Source organism: Xyrauchen texanus, chromosome 7 (assembly GCF_025860055.1).
Source record: "Xyrauchen texanus isolate HMW12.3.18 chromosome 7, RBS_HiC_50CHRs, whole genome shotgun sequence".
Taxonomy (NCBI): Eukaryota; Metazoa; Chordata; class Actinopteri; order Cypriniformes; family Catostomidae; genus Xyrauchen; species Xyrauchen texanus.
In genome coordinates this window covers 35,732,978-35,752,686 of record NC_068282.1, presented here as the reverse complement: position 1 = coordinate 35,752,686, position 19,709 = coordinate 35,732,978, and the positions used below count along the sequence as shown (strand labels likewise).

The following is a 19,709-nucleotide window of genomic DNA, read 5'->3' as shown; positions in this document are numbered from 1 at the left end:
GCTTACCAAAGCCAGTCCTTCACTAGGCTATTGTGCGTTGGTATCTTTTTTTATTACTTATTTCTCTGCATTGAGTGACAACCCTCTCAAATATAAGACACACAAACAGAACAAATAAAAGTCTCAGATTCACTGTCTGTAATTGCAAAATTCTTGCTTATTGTGACATGATAGCAACCCTTCTGCTGTGATAATGCAACTTCAACTACGCTATCAATATCCAAAGTAGCCCAACGTCATGTCGCGTTTTTCTCGAAGTTGGCAGTAACATAAAAAAAGTTTTTAATTAAATATACAAATTTAATCCTTACCGTTTTCTCCAAGGAACTTAGCTCCTTCCTTAGGCACTGAATGAGGTCTGATCACTATGCTGGAAAATGACTCTAGGGGCAGCATGCGTCGAACACGTGTTCCACAACAACACTAGGCTGCCCACAGATACGCCTGCCTAATAATCGGCTTGATATACTTGGATATTGGCCGATGCCGATTATGATAAAAAATGCAAAAAAAATCGGCCGATTAATCGGTCGACCTCTAGTTGTCACATGAAAAGATATAATCAAATATTTACAAAAATGTGACGGGTGTACTCACTTTTGTGAGATACTGTGTATATATATTAGTTTTTTGTAAAATGTGATATGCAATATGTGATATGATAATCCTATGATGACTTCATCTGATTACATGGAACATCGAAACCCCAATCGCCCAAATAATCTGAAGTTAATTGGAATAAATAAGCATCATCTATCCCAGAGATCACAAACATAGTTGTCTTTTGTTCCAAATTGCATATATATTGTCTATAATATGTACAGTTTACCATTAGCTATGTAGCAGATTATTTGTATTTTTTCGCTGCCTGGTCTCATTATTATCTGCACACACAACACAGAGTGAAAGTATAGGACAGTGTATATAGAATATATACATACGGCTACAGCTACATATTCACAAATTGTGGCATGCTCCATAATTTGAGTCCGCACCTATGCACACTGCACCAACACAACAAGTGAAAAAATCACACAGCCAATCTATTTTCTGCTAAAAAAAAATAGATGTGTTGCCTTGAACGTTAATGTATTAAAATCATTGTTTTGCAAGCTCTTGCGATATGTACATTCGCAATATTTAGATTCTACATATAGTCTACCCTAGTACAAGTATTTATCATATTTCAATCTTAAATTACACAACACTTTATTTTGCAGTATCATTATTTGTTGCATGTAACTTTGTAAAGTTTCTTGCCCACCCAAATAAAAACTGAATGAAAAAGGAAAACAAAATGAAATAAAGAAAGAGAGAACATTCTGTGTGTTAAAGGTGTGTAGAGTGCAGCAGATTTGCTGGGTTTCTGGCCAAAGTCTATTTTCATGCTCTGATCATCCCTCATTTGACCAAAAACTAGCTCTATAGTTAGTGAAGGCTTGTATGAACGTGTCTGTATGTGTTGTGTCCATGCTCCACTGGTTGGGTCAGTATTACTGCCTGAGGCTATAACAGTCTTTCTCTCTCTGTCACAAACACAATTCACAAGCATCTACCATATTACTCTGAATCACTTATACACATCCTGAACCAACATGCTCATTCAGTCAACCTTGCTCCAACTTTCTGTGTCCACATCTGACCTCAGTAAAATCTTTAAAATACAGACAGCAAAGGTAAGACACATTTTCCATGATTCATTAAACTTTTTAAACGGCATAAAACTTAAAAACAAGATTTCAAAGGATTCTGTGCCAACGGCTGTTTCAACTACCACATGACAGATGTAGCCAGCGAGAGCCTACTAAATACACACTGCAGGATGGAGGCATCTGAGTTTCAGATGTTGTTCTCTCCACTCCATCCCCAACCCTGTTCACTCAGACAGGGCTCATTATTTTTACACAGCATTGCTTCCACAGCATTGTGAAATAAGGACAAGCCACAAAGGACTTTGTAGTGACTTTCTCAAGGAGGACAGGAAAACAGGGGGTCTGGCACAAGGTAAGCCTTTTTAATTGTTTTTTTATAATGTGCACACACACACACACGTAAGCACAGAAACGCTGGGTTGCTGTACGTCCGTCCCCTCTGCTCTGTGGCTGCTGGCTTTTTATCCGCTCTCCTCGCTCTACTGCAATTAGAGACAGGTGTTAGACATAATTTAGCTCAGGTGTGAGCGCCCTTACCGCTTTTCTCTCCGGACGGGCGCTTGACCACGCCCCGCTGCCACATACCCCCACCGCCCGACTCAGGCCGGGCGTCATCCGGCCTGCCTACCACTCCCCCATTTCTGGAGAGGAAGTCAGCGGCAGCCATCTGCACCCCGGTCTGTGGACCACCTTGAACTTAAAAGGCTGGAGGGCCAGATACCAACGGGTGATCCGGGCGCTAGTATCTTTCATGCGGTGGAGCCACTGCAGTGGGGCATGATCCGAGCAGAGGGTGAAGGCCCACCCCAGCAGGTAGTATCGGAGGGTGAGGACCGCCCACTTGATGGCCAGACACTCCTTCTCTATGGTGCTGTACTTAGTCTCCCTTAAGGAGAGCTTCCGGCTAATGTACAGCACCGGGCTCCTCTCCCTCCACCACCTCGCGAGTACGGCCCCCAGCCCTCTGTCTGAAGCGTCCGTCTGCAATACAAAGGGAGAGAGAAGTCAGGTGCATGCAAAAGCGGCCCCCACAAAGTGCAGCTTTAACCTGTGTAAACGCCTGTTGGCACTGCTCTGACCATTGGACCGGATCTGGAGCCCCTTTTTAGTGAGGTCAGTCAGCGGGCTGGTGACGTCCGAATAATTGGGTACAAATCTTCTGTAATAGCCAGCCAGCCCCAGGAACTGCCTCACCCCCTTTTTGGTCTTAGGTCTAGGGCAAGTCGCAATCGCCGTGGTCTTATCAATTTGGGGACGCACCTGGCCATGACCCAAGTGGAACCCCAGATACCGTACCTCCACACGCTCAACCGCGCACTTCTTGGGGTTTGCGGTGAGCCCCGCCCACCGCAGCGATCTCAGGACGGCCCTCAGATGTTGCATGTGCCGCTGCCAATCATTGCTGTAAATGATAATATCATCTAAATAGGCAGCGGCGTACGCGGTGTGCGGTCTGAGGATCCGATCCATGAGTCGCTGAAAGCGTGGCCGGTGCCCCAAACAAACCGAAAGGAAGCGTCACAAATTGGTGTAATCCAAACGGCGTAGTGAAGGCTGTTTTCTCACGGGACATTGGTGTCAAGGGATCTGCCAATAACCCTTCGTTAAATCCAAGGTCGAATAAAATCGAGCAGTACCTAACCGATCGAGCAGTTCATCAACACGGGGCATTGGGTACGCGTCAAATTTAGACACCGCGTTGACTTTTCTGTAATCCACACAGAATCGAACAGACCCATCACTCTTGGGAACAAGAACAACCGGGCTGGACCAATCACTGTGGGATTCCTCTATTACGCCCATATCAAGCATCGCATCTAATTCTTCCCGTACTATTTTCTTTTTATGTTCGGGTAAGCGATAGGCGGCAACGCACCACCGCGCCCGGCTCGGTCTCGATGTGGTGCTGTATGATGTTTGTCGCGGCCCGGTAGAGGGAAAACACGTCCGCAAATTCTTTTTGTAATTCAGAAACCTCTGTGAGCTGCCGCGGTGAGAGTTGGTCTCCACAAGGAACCGGAGTGTTGAGATTGTAGTTTTTGTTTATCTCCGGTCCGAGCTCCGCCCTCTCGGAACTACCGTGGCCAGCGTCACAGAGGCCGCCTCCTCCCTCCATAATTTCAGGAGGTTGAGGTGATAAATTTGGCGCGCGCCCCTCTATCGGTACGTCTAACCTCATAATCGAGATCCCCACTGCGTCGTGTGACCTCAAAGGGTCCTTGCCACTTGGCGAGTAATTTAGAGCTCGATGTTGGGAGTAATACTGAGTACCTTATCTCCCGGTGCAAATTCCGTAGCCGAGCACCCCTGTCATACAGCCGGCGTTGGCGTTCTTGAGCTTGGAGCAAATTCTCCTGTGTTAGTTGCCCCAGTGTGTGGAGTTTTGCTCTAAGATCGAGAACGAACTGAATTTCATTTTTACTGTTAGAAGGTCCCTCCTCCCACGCCATGGATGACGTCAAGGACACCGCGGGGCGTCGCCCGTACAGCAGCTCAAACGGGGAGAACCCAGTGGAGGCTTGCGGGACCTCTCGTACTGCAAACAACAGGGGGTCTAGCCACTTATCCCAATTCCTAAGCGTCATCGTGTATGCAATTTACTGAATCATGTTCTTGAGCGTTTTATTAAATCGTTCCACTAGGCCATCTGTCTGAGGATGGTAAACGCTAGTGCTGAATCGATTTGATGCCCAAGAGCTCGTAAAGTTCGCGAAGTGTTCGTGACATAAAAGTCGTGCCTTGATCGGTGAGGATTTCTTTCGAATCCCCACCGGAGATTATCTTGAAGAGTGCCCCTGCAACACTACGTGCGGAGATGTTGCTCAGAGGCACTGCTTCCGGATATCGCGTCGCGTAATCCACTAGGACTAACACGGCGATGTCCGCGTGCTGACCGTTCTAATGGCCCGACGAGGTCCATCCCAATTCTTTCGAAGGGGACCTCGATTAACGGTAGAGGGCGCAATGGCTCTTTTGGGGTGGCCGGTGGGTTTACCAGCTGACATTCACGCACGCCGCACACCACCTGCGGACGTCGCCGCCAATGCCCGGCCAATAGAAACGGGCTATTAGACGGAGAAGTGTTTTCCGTTCCCCTAGGTGACCGGCCATGGGATTATAGTGAGCCGCCTGGAAAACCATTTCCGGCGGCTCCGTGGAATCAATAATTGCGATACTTCCTCCTTTGTTTGGGCGTCCTGCGTCACCCTGTATAAGTCGATCTTTAATAAGCGAAAAATACGGATATGAAACGGCGACACCCGGCCGGAGTTGTTGACCATCGATTACTCTCACTTGGTCAAAAGCGTGCTTAAGGGTTTCATCTCGCGACTGCTCCAAGGGAAGTCCCCTCCGGAATTCCCGGAGAGGAGGAGCGACAACCTCGCCTCTTCCCACGGCAGCCGAGGACGGCCCCGGCTCCGCCTCCCCGCCAAAGCATCGCACATCACACATCGCTTTACTTCCATGCAGGACCCATCCGCACAAACCCCTCCAATAATTTTCTAAAATTCGGCCAATCAGTACCCAAGATTAGCGGATGGGTGAGGCGGAACTAACCGCTGCCTCCACACTATGTCTTTCTCCCCGAATTTGATCGCCAGAGTCACCACGGGATACTTGTGAATATCCCCATGCACACACCTCACCCTCACCAGTTTAGCTGAGCCCAGAGCCCGGGTTGAACCAAGCGTTGGTGGATGGTGGTCTGGTTACAGCCGGTATCCAACAAAGCTTGGTATGTACCCCCTGGATTCTTACCGAATCCGGCACGCTCCAGCCCGATCGGGGCAGCCTGCTGAACATCGGAGACCCGCACCACTGCCCCTATTTCCATCAGCGGACACTGATCCCGGAAGTGGTCCGGGTCTCCGCACCTCCAGCAGACCGGCCCAGGCGCTGCGGCCGCACCCGTGCTGGTGGGTGCCCCCACCTGAGGAGGAGAGCGGCTGAAGGACGGGGAAGGGCTAGGCGGGTGTTCCCAAGTCCGGGAGGCTGGTCTCACAAACGCTCCGCGCCTGCGGGGGGCAGGAACGGACCCTGGGGAGAGAGCAGAGCGAGAGGGAAGAGGGAAGGGAAAAAACACAGGGGAAGACACAGGGGAAGGGGAAGGAGAGAGAGAGGGCTCATCCGCCCTGGGAATCGCCGCCATGTGGTCCTCCGAGAGTCGCACGGCTTCCTCCAGCGACGCCGGGCGGTGGCACTGGACCCACTCCGCCGTCTTCCGGGGCAAACGCTGGACAAACTGCTCCAGTACCACCTGATCGACTAGCTCCTCGACGTCGCGGTCCCGCGCGAGCAGCCACCTCCGACAGGCATCACGGAGCCGCTGGGCGAACGCAAACGGGCGGTCGGATTTATCGAGCTTCAAGGCCCGGAAGAGCTGCCGACTTTCTTCGGGACTCCGACCAACCCGTTGCAAGATGGCTCTCCTCAGATCAGGATAAGCCAGGAGGCTTGTTGCCGGCAGCTGTTGCGCTGCGAGCTGTGCTTCCCCGGACAACAGAGGGACTAGACGGGCTGCCCACTGGTCTTGGGGCCACCCCCAAATTTCCGCCAATCGTTCGAACAGATCGATGAATGCCTCTGGATCATCTGCCGGCCCCATCTTCTGTAACGCGGGTGGGGGCAATGTGGCACGGGTGTCCGGGGTCGCGGCTGCGGCTGGAGTGGCCTCCTGGCTGAGGAGGCTCCGGATGGCGTGCCGGTCCTCTGCTTGAGCCCGCATGATCTGGAAGAACCGACGATCCTGGTCTTGCCGGAGCTCAAGCAGGGATTGTTGGTGGCTCTGATGGAGTGTCGCGAGGGACTGGAGGACTTCCGTCAGCTGGGAGGACTCTATGGGGCGACTCTGTTCCATCATCAATTTCTCCCGGGTTTCGGCACCAGTGTAGTGACTTTCTCAAGGAGGACAGGAAAACAGGGGGTCTGGCACAAGGTAAGCCTTTTTAATTGTTTTTTTATAATGTGCACACACACACACGTAAGCACAGAAACGCTGGGTTGCTGTACGTCCGTCCCCTCTGCTCTGTGGCTGCTGGCTTTTTATCCACTCTCCTCGCTCTACTGCAATTAGAGACAGGTGTTAGACATAATTTAGCTCAGGTGTGAGCGCCCTTACCGCTTTTCTCTCCCAGACGGGCGCTTGACCACGCCCCCGCTGCCACAGACTTGTTACAATTATAAACGTGACATATTCACACACTTAAAAACACAGTCAATCTCCGATCACAACAACGTTACTGTGGCAGGGTGTAGGGTGGGGCCGGGTTGTGATTCTGCATACCCGGACCCTAATCAGGCTGATCAAGCCCGAGAGGGATAAAAGGCAACCGGAGATGGCAGTGCGACAGAGATAGATACAGGTAGCTGTCCGACACCTGAGTGTGCGTGTGTTAGTCTCTTTGGTTCAGTTTCGTGTTTATATTATCAAGCCGGTTCTCACCTCCTCCTTTCCATTGAACTGTGTGACAGTTACATAGAAGGACTATGTGCAGTAAACCTGACCAGGGAGACATATAAATTTGCTGTACCCTCAAAATAAGCAGAGATGCACCGATTGCAATTTTCTTGGCCGATTCCGATTTCCAGCAAGTGTGACCTGCCGATACCGATTTTCTAAGAACTATTATTGACCGCATATACAAACAAAAATCTACCTTTCTTCAATGCAACATTTTATTTTCATAATAAAATAAATCATTAAACATTACAATTTCCCCCAAACTGCACTAAGTTACAGGATCTTCTCTCACTTAAACAACTCTCAAAATAAAGTGCTCTGTGACTGGAAAGAGGTAGAAATAACAATTAACTGCAAATGAGTTGCTTTATATAACAGATGTCATTTTCCACTATTTTTATAAATGGACCTTTTTCTCTTTATTACTCGTCTAACAAAACAATTCCAAAGATCTGAAAAACTGAAGTGTCCAATATGCTCAACTTACGTTAGATGTACAAATATCAGTTGTAAAACTGACCACTGCTTCGGGAACGGCTAGTAACTTACCATACCTGTCAACACTCCCGTTTTTCCCGGGAGTCTCCAGTTTTGTTATTTCTCCCAAAAAAACTCCCGTAATTTGTATGGCCCAAACCACGTTATATGAATAATCACATCAATATATTATTCCAAGGTGGTCCAGTTGCCAGATCTTGTATGAAAAGCATCCTACTCTCACAATCGACACATCATACAAATTACAAATAATTTTTGACCTCAACCTGGCAACCTACAACCCAGATGCACTGTTGATATCTGCGCAGGCAATAGACGTGGGATGTTAAATCAAGCATCACTGGTAGAGGGGAGGAGAAGAATCAGTTGGTGCTCTGGTGAAAAAAAAAAAAATATATACATGTAGATTTAACAACAGCTGGATGGAAGAATTGAATTTGATATCCCGAAGCCATATCGACAATGCCCACGCCTTTTGCAATGTGTGTCGCACTGATTTTAATATCGGACACGTTGGGAAAAATTACGTTACTTAGCATATTAAATCACAACGGTACAATTTGTATGTATTTAGCCTGCCTCTGCCATCCAGCACCCCACTTCCCCTCTCCCGGATTTGTGTACCCAAATGTTGACAGATAACAGGCTGCGTGTGTGACATGACACGAGATTAAACAACTCGGGCAACGCGACGTCGGAAAGTACCTCCTACTCTGTATCGAGGAAATGTATCAGATTTCTGAACCCTCTGTCCTCAACTATGGAGAACAGCTGGTCATCCAGGGCCATTAAATTCCCTAATTTTCCTCATAATTGCTTTGGTCTTTTCGCTGCTCATTCCAAGGAATGATAGGAGAGGCTGCTGACTTGAGACTGGCTCCGAGCTCTGGCTAGCTTTAGCCGCTTTTCCTTTTTAGCTTCTTTTTTCAAATGGGCATTTTCAGCTGGGTGATGGTGTTATAAATGTCTAATTAGGTTTGTTGATCCGAAAGTTATTGTGGTGGTTCCCCCACGGTTTACTTTGGCCTTACAATTATTACACATTTCGAACTTAATGTATTCTTCACAGTGATGATCTTCCACGCCAATGACATGTTTACATACGGCTGTGACGTTATTGCCAGCGCCGCTGGCAACAAAACGGACCGGCTTGGAATCGGAAAGACGTGAGGCTAACCGGCCGGTCACCGGTCCGGCCGAGCATGCGGAAAATCGGCTAATTCCGGTCCCTGGCCGATCGGTCGGTGCATCTCTAAAAATAACTCAACTCAGAAATTGTTTATCAACCTCTAATTAACATCACTGTGCAATGGTTGCACTGTTGTTCATGCAGGTGTCACAGATTTATATTATCAAGACAGTTCTCGCCTCCTCCTTTCCACTTAACTGTGTTACACTGGTGCCGCAACCTGGGAAGGAAGAGGGATGCGCTGTAGTAGAGTCCTCGCCACTACCATCCACCCCAACGGAGCAGCCGCGCCATCCGCCTGTGGCCAAGTGGTAAAGGTATGGGCTACACACACTGGACCTCATTCATAAGGCAAGAGTAGCACAAATGTCTGTGTAAATCATTCATAACCATTTGTAGGGCTGAACGATTACTCTAAATAAAATCGAAATTGCATTAGCAAATCCCAAAGGCTGTATATTAATTAAATTAATAAATAGGCTACACGCACTGCTAGTCTGCATACGCTGCTCGTTGTGCTTACTGTATGTGCACAGCTCTGTTCTCTGTTGCGTATTTACACATACTCTAAGCATGTGTGATCAAAGAACATTTGCATACTTCAAAATATACTTACCGCTAAAAGTTATTATCCAAACATAAAGTAACATCATAACACCAGATTTTTGTGGTCAGAAGAGTGGATGAGAGCATTTTCTTTCCTTAATGTCTTCCTTCAGTGTATCACCTAAATAAATGCTTCTGCCAACATAAAACACATACACCACTGAGCACTTTACTAAGAACACTACGGTCCTAATAAAGTGCCTGACGTGGTTTTCTACTGTTGAAGTCCATCCGTTTTTCGTGTTGTGCATTCTGAGATGCTATTCTGCTCACTTCAATTGTACACAGTGGTTTTATGAGTTACCGTAGCCTTTCTGTCAACTCGAACCAGTCTGGACATTCTCCGTTGACCTGCCGCTAACTGGATGTTTTTTTTGTTTCTGGCACCATTCTGAGTAAACCCTAGAGAATGTTGTGTGTGAAAATCCAAGGAGATCAGCAGTTTCAGAAATACTCCAACCAGCCCTTCAGGCACCAACAATCATGACACAGTCCAAATCACTGAGATCACATTCTGATGAACTGAAGCTCCTGACCCATATCTGCATGATTTTATGCATTGCACTGCTGCCACATGGTTGGCTGATTAGATAATCACATAAGTATGTGTACAGGTGTTCCTAATAAAAGTGTACAGTGAGTGTAGTTTGCTTGTGTTTCAAAAATAAGGTCCATTGATCTAAGGTGCTCATACACGTAACATAACAATCCGACTCTCCATCCTCCCACCCCACCCTCTTTACTCACCATATTCTGTACTAATTTTACTATAATATAAATAAAAAAAGGCCACATAAAAAAGATGTCAAAATTCCACCTTCTAAGATGACCCTGACCCTGAGATGGCACACTGACCCTAAAAACATATTTCACTTTAGTCAAATACCTCTCAATTTTTTTCCTTCTCTTTTCCTTTCTCCACTCACTCCTCATAGGGAAATAAAAGCCACATTTGGCAGTCCCGGTTGCTGTGTCTTTGTTCTGGAGAGAATGTTCAACAGTACACTGTAGTGGTGACAGCTGCCCAGATCCAGTACAACTCAACAATCCCTCTCTGGCTGCTATCCACAGTAAGATTTCTTCCACATTATGTTGAATAAAAGTCTTCCAAGTGTGCATGCGTGCGAGCGTGCGAGAGAGAGAGAGAGAGAGAGAGAGAGAGAGAATACGGCAAAGAAAAGGTGACAAGAAGACAACAGCCGAGTAAGATCTTAAACGTGTGAAACTATTTGAAAAAATACATTCATACAATAAAGTTTTTTTTATAGCGAGAAAATTTCACTGTCACTTTGACAGAGGGGTGACTCAAACAGTGACACTGTAAATAACAAAGTATCTGCAAAAAAATAAATAAATAAATAAACGCAGTCTGCTTCCATTCTACTCTCAGACACTTGTCCCATGAGAAGCTCCAGCCATGCTCGTATCACATCCAGCATGTCACAGTTCCACATGCATCATGCATTACTTCTGCATTGCTGTAAATGTAGGTCATACACACACACACACACACACACACACACACACTTCCCCACCCACTCATACATGACACCATTAGCCAGCTCGTGTTAAGGGTGGGGCTGTGGGGCAGATAGTCTATAACAGTTTAGGCCCTCCAGCCATGAGGCTTATCAACAACTGCCCAATCAAATACAGCACACTATCCACCTCAACACTGTAAACCCTAATGCTTAAAATAATTAATGTTTCAGCATTAGAAAATGGAAACTCAACATGCCAACCACAATGCAATGAACATGTTGAAACATTCTGAATCAAAATCATGATCAAAATCACAAGAATTGTTTTGACTGTAGCTGCAAGATATCACCCTGCGTCCGAAATTAGAAAGCGATTCCAGCTCTGTGCATCTGCACAGTCTAAACAAAAAAGAAACTAACTACATGTCACAATTTTATCTGTACAGAACGTTTGGCAAAAGAGATGCAATGCACAGCAGCAGATTTTCTTTCTATTCCATGATGTAGTCATTATGTATACCAAACCTCTGTTATGTGCTATCCTCTTTTTCTGAACACAGAAGTTGCCCCTGACTAATACCAGAAGCATGTTGTAATTGAGTTTTTACAATCACTGCTTTACATTAGGCGACAGAAAAGAACGTTTTTGTAGAAATTTGCAAAGTGGCAAGTGGTTCATTAAAAACTAGAAAAACATTTCAGTACATTTAAAAATTGCATTAGTAAAACCCTGTCGTATCTTTGCAGCATTCAGGTGCGTGCATATCAATCAGGCTTCCCTTGATATGCATGCTCCAAGGCATTGATTCCCAACTGGGGATTCACATACCGCAGGGGCTACATACACACGTCCCAGGGGGTACGCCAACAAAATTGGATTTTGCTTCGTTTAACCTTAAAAAAAAAATTGAGATTAGGGCTGAATAAAAATATATATTTTCCAATTAATTGTGATCATAATTAGAATTTTTAAAATCCCAAGATCTACCTTCGTCTCTATGATACTTTCACCTCGAGGTGAGAGTAAAAGATTGTTTGACTCGTTCCATAATGTGTGTCTAAAGACAAGATCCATGAAATCCGTTTATCAGTGAATAATGTCTCATTTAATACCTTTTCTGTTCTTTATAGTCAGTTGATGACAAAAAACAAAAAATGAAAATTTAAAGGAATAGTTCACCCAAATAAAAATTCTCTCATCATTTAGCCTACTCACCCTCATGCCATACAAGATGTTCATGTATTTCTTTCTTCTGCTGGACAAAAAAAATTCAGATTTTTAGTAGATTGTATAGATCAACAGAGCTGAGACAATGCAGTGCTTTTTGTAGCTTCAAAGATCTGGCCACCATTCACTTACACTGAATGGATCAAGAGAGCGGAGATATTCTTTTAAAAAAATCTTCGTTTGGGTTCAGAAAAAAAAAAAGAAGGCACATCTGGGATGGCATGAGTATAACCGATGAGAGAATTTTCATTTTTGTGTGAAACACCCCTTTAATTTTAATAAAGAACCCACAAAACTCCACTCTCATTAAAGTGTGTTCAACCGAAAAGTGTAAGAAGTTGCTGAACTGCCAGTAATCTAAAAAGAATAGCACTTGTTCTACATATCAATATAAATACTTGTAAATAGTACAAATTGTGATTGAATTGTGATTTAAATTTGATTTCATTAAATAAATATACAGTCTGCATGTGCTGCGCACTTCAAGGTTAATGTGAAGCCGCTCATTCAGTACATTGAAAACACCACATGCAGCATTTTGTGCTTTAATAATCATTATAATCATAACATATACCGGTTAAAATAACGAACGTCTTAACCGAATGTGGAAACTAACGGGAAAAAATACAGAAAAGCCTTCACGTCAAAATAAAAGGTTGATGAATTCAATTGAAGAAATCGTGAAATATATTACTACTGTTTAGTATGAAGTAATATTTACAGCAATAATAATAATTATTAGAACAATTATATTTAAGCAAGATCTCAAAAGCAAGAATGCTATATGTACTGAATTGAAGTTTTAATCAAAGTTTTCATTTATACAGCGATGCTCTGTTTTGCAGCACTTTATTTGACAAAAATAAGACCAATGTTGTATTTAAGATTATGCTGTGATGATCTTTACTAAAGCACTTGAATCGATTTAAAAAAATAGTATGTTCAAATTATAATGAATTATTATAATTTAAATAATAATATAAAAAATTATTCCATGGGGTCCACTTAATTTCTTCTACAACTTCTACAAAATGTTTGTATCGTGACAAACCTAATACCAATTAGAGCAGGGGTGCCTACACATTTTTGTGTAATGATCTACTTTTAAATGACCAACTCAATAAGATCTACCAACTAAAAAAAACACAGTTTCATTTAAAATAAGAAAATGCTTGTTGGGACTACTGCATGTATCCCTACATGGAATTGATCTTCTAATTAATAAAAAAATATATAACAATGTTCAATGTTGATATCATTCAGTTTTGCCTAATCCGGGCAGTAGCATCGCAATTTCGCGCTCTGTTCTCAGAAGTCCTTGGAAGGCGCATATGCGCAAAGCTAGTTGTCATGGCAACTGAATAAACAAAACCTCGCCTGGTCAATATTTACTCGTCAAGTGCAAGTCAGACAGAACTAAAAGAAGGAAAGACATTATATTTATTTTTATTAAAATTTAACGAAAGTACATTTAAATTTTGTGCGATCTACCAGCATTGCCTTTGCGATCGACTGGTAGATCGCGATCGACATATTGTGCACCCCTGAATTAGAGGGTCCCCTTTCCCCTGTATAATTAACAGCATTAGTTGTGTGAGAATGTCTTTCATATGTAATTAAAATGGACATTATAATTGGATTTTACCTTAATTACTCAAATACTACAAATAATTGCAAAATTATTTTGTTCCACATTCAGAATGACTTAAAAGTGAGTCAGCATAAATGATCATAGAATTGTAATTTTTGGGTGAATTATTCCTTTTACTACAGATTATATTACATGAGGCATGTTAAGAGGTCAGTCATAGGAGCCTCATAGACTCAAAGGAGCAGTAACTTTGAGACATATCAAACTATAGGACACCAGGCACTGTTTGAGGGCTGTGTTTGCCTGTAAACAGATCCATATGCAGGACCCATCAGAGAGTACACCATGCAGGAGGATAAAATGCTGACTTTGCACTGCCATCTCACTTCCCGCTCCCACGGAGGTGAGTGTATGGTACTCAAACCCACATCTGTGAACAAATGACTTGGCAAGGGAAGGTCAGAGCCACATGTACACAGTCAGTCTGAGTCATGAAATGCTCATCTAGCTTAAAATAAACCTCAATGGAGGCAGGTGTGGCCTAGAGCTAGTCATGGTTTGCTATACAAGCAAAAATGAAACCAATTCTAGGGATACAGTGAAATTGTAGGCCTATGCCCATAACCAATATTTTTCAAAGAGACCCTTAACAAGCGGTGTTATTGCAATAAATTACTGTATCTCTTGTTAAGCAATAAAACAAATAATTCTGATTCTGAGATAAAATGAGAGTGCACGGGTATTCAAATTGTTCCTATTGATGCAGACACAGTTTTACATGTATGTTAAATTTACATGTAACAAACATGCATTATGTATAATTAACTATAAACAATTATTCAATTATTTATTAAGCTTATTTCAAGTTCATTTACAAGTATACATTTGTTCATTAGTAAATGCATATTTAGTTCATTTGAACTATTGCATTAACAAATGTTATCATATACAACCTTATTTTTAAGTGTTACCAATATTTTTTTTTATTTTAACAATTCACATTCCAGTGGCAAAGTACTGGTAACTAGTCATTCATTACATTCTCCCTACACACTGCAGATACTAATAATTATATCAAATGGTTAAAAAAAAAAAAAAAAAGAAAGAAATTGTTTACTCAACTTAATCTTTATTTTTTACTATTCTTACTAGTTTTAATTCAGTTACAGTTACTCTCTAAACTCTAAAATAAATAAATAAAAAAATGTTAGTGGTCCTAATTAAACAGTACTTGAAACGTCACATTTTGGAATCATAACTCAAATATATGCGTACTTTAAACTTTGGCTTTGAATACTACTAACAAATTTATCAAGTACAAAATTGCGGCTGTGTGGAATACCCATAAGCCCTTAAATACATTTTGTTTGTTTGGTCAAAACAAGGGAACTTGTGTAGAAAAATCATAATTATTTAAAAATGTAAAAAGTTACAATTCTTACAACTATTGTTGTTGTTTTTTTGTTGTTGTTGTAGCTGGTTGATTGTTGTGTTTTGTGTCAAGTCACCGGTAGGGGATTAGGTTTTCCCCAGGTGAAGCCTGTTAAATTTAAGTCATTCTTCTCTGCTCAATTATACTTTACAAAAGTGCAGATTTACATGCAATAAAAAGTACTGAGGAGAATCCAATCTGTCATGTGGCTAACCAAGATTCTAGTCATAATTTCTGTGCTATAATTAAATGTAAATAATTAAATAAAAACAATGATATTTAGTCACAGATTAGTTAAGTTTACATGTAACTACTTACATGTTACAGGTAAAGGTGCTGTTTGGGAGGAAACTTGACACTATTCTAATAAAAGATCATTATCTAATTGACAAGATTGTATTTCTTCAAAGAGTGCCTTAAAGATCAGGAATGCCTCGGGAATCTGAGGAATGTGGAAATGGCTAATCAGCTAAGGTGCTGTCTCACCCCCCACACACAGAATGTTTCACTACACACTGTGTTAGGGGCATTAGCACCAGCCTGATCATTAACAGAGTCCTAAACTAACTCACTCACAGCTTTAGTAATACATTTCCAATTAAACTCAAATCAAATTCTAAAATGAGAATTAAGAACTGAATACCTTATAAACAGAGATTAAGTCTTTAAAAACTTTTTCAATTGTTTGTCTTTTCATTGAGAAGGTTTAATACCAAGTCTCAATTTTTTTTTATGATAAAGTCTGTTGACTGATCTCTGCATTTTTTTGTTTAGGAACTGACAGTTTGACCCAGAGGCCTGTTCAACAAACAGGGGAAGCCAGTATTTCAAGAGGGTCTGCTCACCTCACAGGCAGCAGATGGTGTGTGGTTTGTGCTCAGGCAGGTAATTCATTAAAATCTCTTTCAAACTCCACACAGCATCTACCACCAGCTACACATGACAATATCAGTGACGGGGGGACAAGGGGTGGCCTTGACAGACGACCTGCTGTCGCCAGCAACAGTGAGATAATAGGTCAGGAACGACAGAGCTAGAGATGTAAATGTGTGTAAATATCTTCAAAAAGAAGAGAAGGGGGAAACGGTCACTGTGCCTTGCAGTGTGTATTATCAGAAAAATGAATATAACCAGCTCACGGAAGCAATACTTTTGCAGTTTGGGAGTGTCAACACTCTCAGAAAGTGAAAAATTTCAGAAAGGACTGCCAGCTCTCAGAGTAAGCTGCAAGCTCACAGCATAATGAAACAAACACAGGCAGCCTGCAAAGTGACAGCTAAACATCACCTTCCTGTCCAAAACAAACATGCATCCAGCCCCTGTTCTAGGCAAACAATAGCAAACTCTGCACCCTTTAACTCATTACACGTCCACTTGAATCTAACAAACAGCAGATAAAAAATAGAACAGAAGAGGTACAAGTTATTACCATCCGGTGGGCTTCCATTGACACTCTCTGTGCTGGACTGTGTGTAGCCCACTTCGGATCGCCGCTGAGATCCCAGCAGGACCTTCTTTTGGAGTGCCCGATTGCTGGGGCTGCCCAATGGCGTGGACGTCCCATCTCTCTTTGAGAAGATACCGCTGAAGAACCGAATGAGTTTACGCTCCTGTCCACTAGAACGGGAGCCTGTCCCTCTGATGAAACCCTCCTTTTCCACCAAAGATTTCTCTGAAAGCCTGAGCAGGTCACTGTTGTCCAATGTGCGGTTCTTGCCCTTTGCCCTGTCCCTTCGGCTTAGCTCCATCATGGAGTCCGTTTTGCTCAGGACCTCGCCAACATCCAAGGTGTTTCGCTTCTCAGTGTACTCCGACTCATCGAAGGCTGGGTTTTGCAGAACCACAGCGGGCTGGGCCTGGCTCTCCCCCCCGTCACGGCCGATGCAACCCGAGCTGCTGTGGTGCTTCTCTTTGGAAAGCGCCCGTATGCGAATCAACTCTCCACCCGTCCAGTGGCGAAAGCTGAAACTTCGATGCAGCAGGCTTGGGTGCCTCTTCACTGGGGGGGTTTGAGATGCTGGCTTGGGTGACTTCCCATTCCCTTTAGCCAGCAAAGAAGAGATGCAGCTCTCTTTGGCCATCCCGCCTATCTTCTGAGAGTTCTTTGCCTCCTCGGAGGCCTGTGTCTCGTACGACCACGTACTTACCGGTTCTTCTGTGCTCCTGGAGGTCTTAAAGATCTTCTTTCTAATGCCTGTGTTTTGTCTATTAGGTGCAGTTGTACTGCAGATTTCTCTATTCTTTAGCCTATCAGTTTCAGTCATATCCTTTGGCGGCGTATTCTTTGTGTGCATTGATGCCCAATTCTCAGTTGCCTTGCTCTGACCGTGCTCTGGCAAGATGCAGGTTTCATTTAATTCCCTGTCTTTGTGTAAATTCTGTGCCCTCCTAGAGATTTTTAACCTGCCCAACTCCAGATGTCCAGTACTAAAGGTCCTAAAGTTTCTCATGTATGAGTGGCCAGAAAATTCATCCGTCTCATCCTCAACTTCTGTTAGTTCTTCTAGCTGGGAGCTCCGATGAATCTCACAGGATCCCTCCCGCCGGTAAGCGTTCACTTTAGGGTTCTCCAGTTGCCGGTGTGCTGACCCTCCTCCATCGTGCAGATTCTCTTTTTTCACTAAAGTCAAAGAGATCCGATAAACTGTTTTCCTTTGTGACGTACCCCGCTCCATCCTTTCTGGGTAATTACTATCAAGTAAGTACATTCTTCAGAAACCAAACCCAAGTAAATTAATCCACGTCTCAATTGTTTTAGTGTGATATCACCAAAAGGAGATACACAGAATACATAATAATATTAATGTTAATAACAAATTTGCTTGGTTTAATAAGCAAACTGCTGTGGTGTGCACACGAAAAAATGATCCTGGTGCAATTCGTTTATCTGCCGTTTGGTTAGCTGCACTACCCAAAAAAAAATCCCAAAAGTCAAACTTCAGATCCCCATAATATCCCCTACGCGTTCAATGCAAAGGCTGTCCTCATGAGCAAGAATCATTTGCTTAAAAAGAAAAGTCCTGCGTCCCGCTGTGCGAGGCTTGTCTGTCTGAAGGAAAATGTTATTGCAACACTGTCCTCCTAAAGCAGAAGAGTGTGGTCTTCCCTATTGTGCCCGTGCATCATCCCCCCGCTGCGCCGCCAGCTTGCTCCCTTTGCACCGGACCGAGCGCGCCTTTGTTTCCCGCTGCTGTATGTTTGAACTCCCATTCACATGTAACATTCGGATGTAACACGAACGACACAAAGCAAGTATGCACAACGAGAGTCCCGGGAAACGAGACACACAGCCACTCGACCTACGGATCCATACCCCCCTCTCTCCTCCGACTCTCAGCCCCGTGTGCTCCGTATACACGCACACATAAATCATCCAGCTAGAGCCACAATGAAAACAAAACCAGAAGCGGATTTCTCCAGGATTACTTACACGTTACTGCTGCCGTTTCACGAGACTTGCATATTTTTTTTCTTTCAGCTTAAACTAGAGGTACAGGATCAGCAACCCAATGTAAAATGCATTCTTGCATTAGTCAGCACATTAAAATATATATTTTCATTCACCAATTTTTAGTCCGTGCCTATAATGTTTATTTTGAAATCAAAAATAGGTCAGCTGTATATATTATGAAGTAATGAACCTATAAAGAGGCACAAAACTGTTCTCCACATAAATACAAATGCAAGAATGAATATTTGCTTTGGTGTGTCAAGATACACACAGAATATCAGTGTGCTTTGAAGTGAACGCTCCGGGACCCGCTCCGGGACACAGCACTATCCAGCAGACACGCGTGGGTGGAGTTTCCATGTCTCGTCTATCAAATCTTTAAAACAGCCCGGGCTTACAGGAGAAAGAAGATAGGTCTGTAAATCCTTCCTGTAGTTTATTTGCGTTTATGTTGTCGCTTGAAACTCATGAAGTATATGCACCAATATCGTGAGCTGAAGGTTTGCTTCATTGATGCTTTGGCGCAAAAATCAAGGTAAAGCATTCCTCCATGGAAAGGTGCGCTTGACCGGGGTATGGGGTACATGACAGGCGCGTTCATGTTTCACTTAACTGGATTCAGCTCCAAATATTTCCACGCTGGGTATTTAATTTATGTATTCACATTAAAACACGTTAACAACTCTGTAACAACTATAAAGGCAAACGCAGACAAAGCCTTCGTTGCCGTTCTCTTTTCATTTTTTTTTTTTGTATTTTTATTTTTTTATAATAATATATATTTTCATGTTTTATTTTTCGTATATTAAAGAGATGATGAAACAAATATAGAACAGGATTCATTACTAGCACACTGAAATGTCATGAGAAGCAACTGGCTGTCAAATATTGAGCAACACATGTATTTTCTCAGGCACTTGTTGAGTCTAATTAGATGCACATCATTTCAGGAGTACACCCAAGTTACAATAGCCAAATCATACTGTTAATGTGTTAAACTGGCTTTCCAGGTAATTACTATCAAGTAAGGGTATCTACAGAAACCAAACCCAAGTAAATTAATCCATGTCTCAATTGCTTTAGTGTGATATCACCAACAGGAGATACCCAGAATACATAA

General features: G+C 43.3%; 1 protein-coding gene across 2 annotated transcripts in view; it reads right to left on the bottom strand.

Annotated features, from left to right (window-relative positions):
* Positions 1 to 19,709, bottom strand: part of LOC127646289 (arf-GAP with GTPase, ANK repeat and PH domain-containing protein 1) — a 279,234-nt gene that overhangs the window by 190,918 nt on the left and 68,607 nt on the right. Inside the window, exon 1 of one of the 2 annotated variants that reach the window (XM_052129814.1) lies at positions 16,568 to 17,951. The exons of the other annotated variant lie outside the window; for it this stretch is intronic. Within the exon in view, the coding sequence (XP_051985774.1) occupies positions 16,568 to 17,846 (1,279 nt within the window). The 5' untranslated portion in view covers positions 17,847 to 17,951. Of the gene's footprint in view, positions 1 to 16,567; positions 17,952 to 19,709 lie in introns of those variants that run through there. 2 annotated transcript variants of the gene reach the window in all.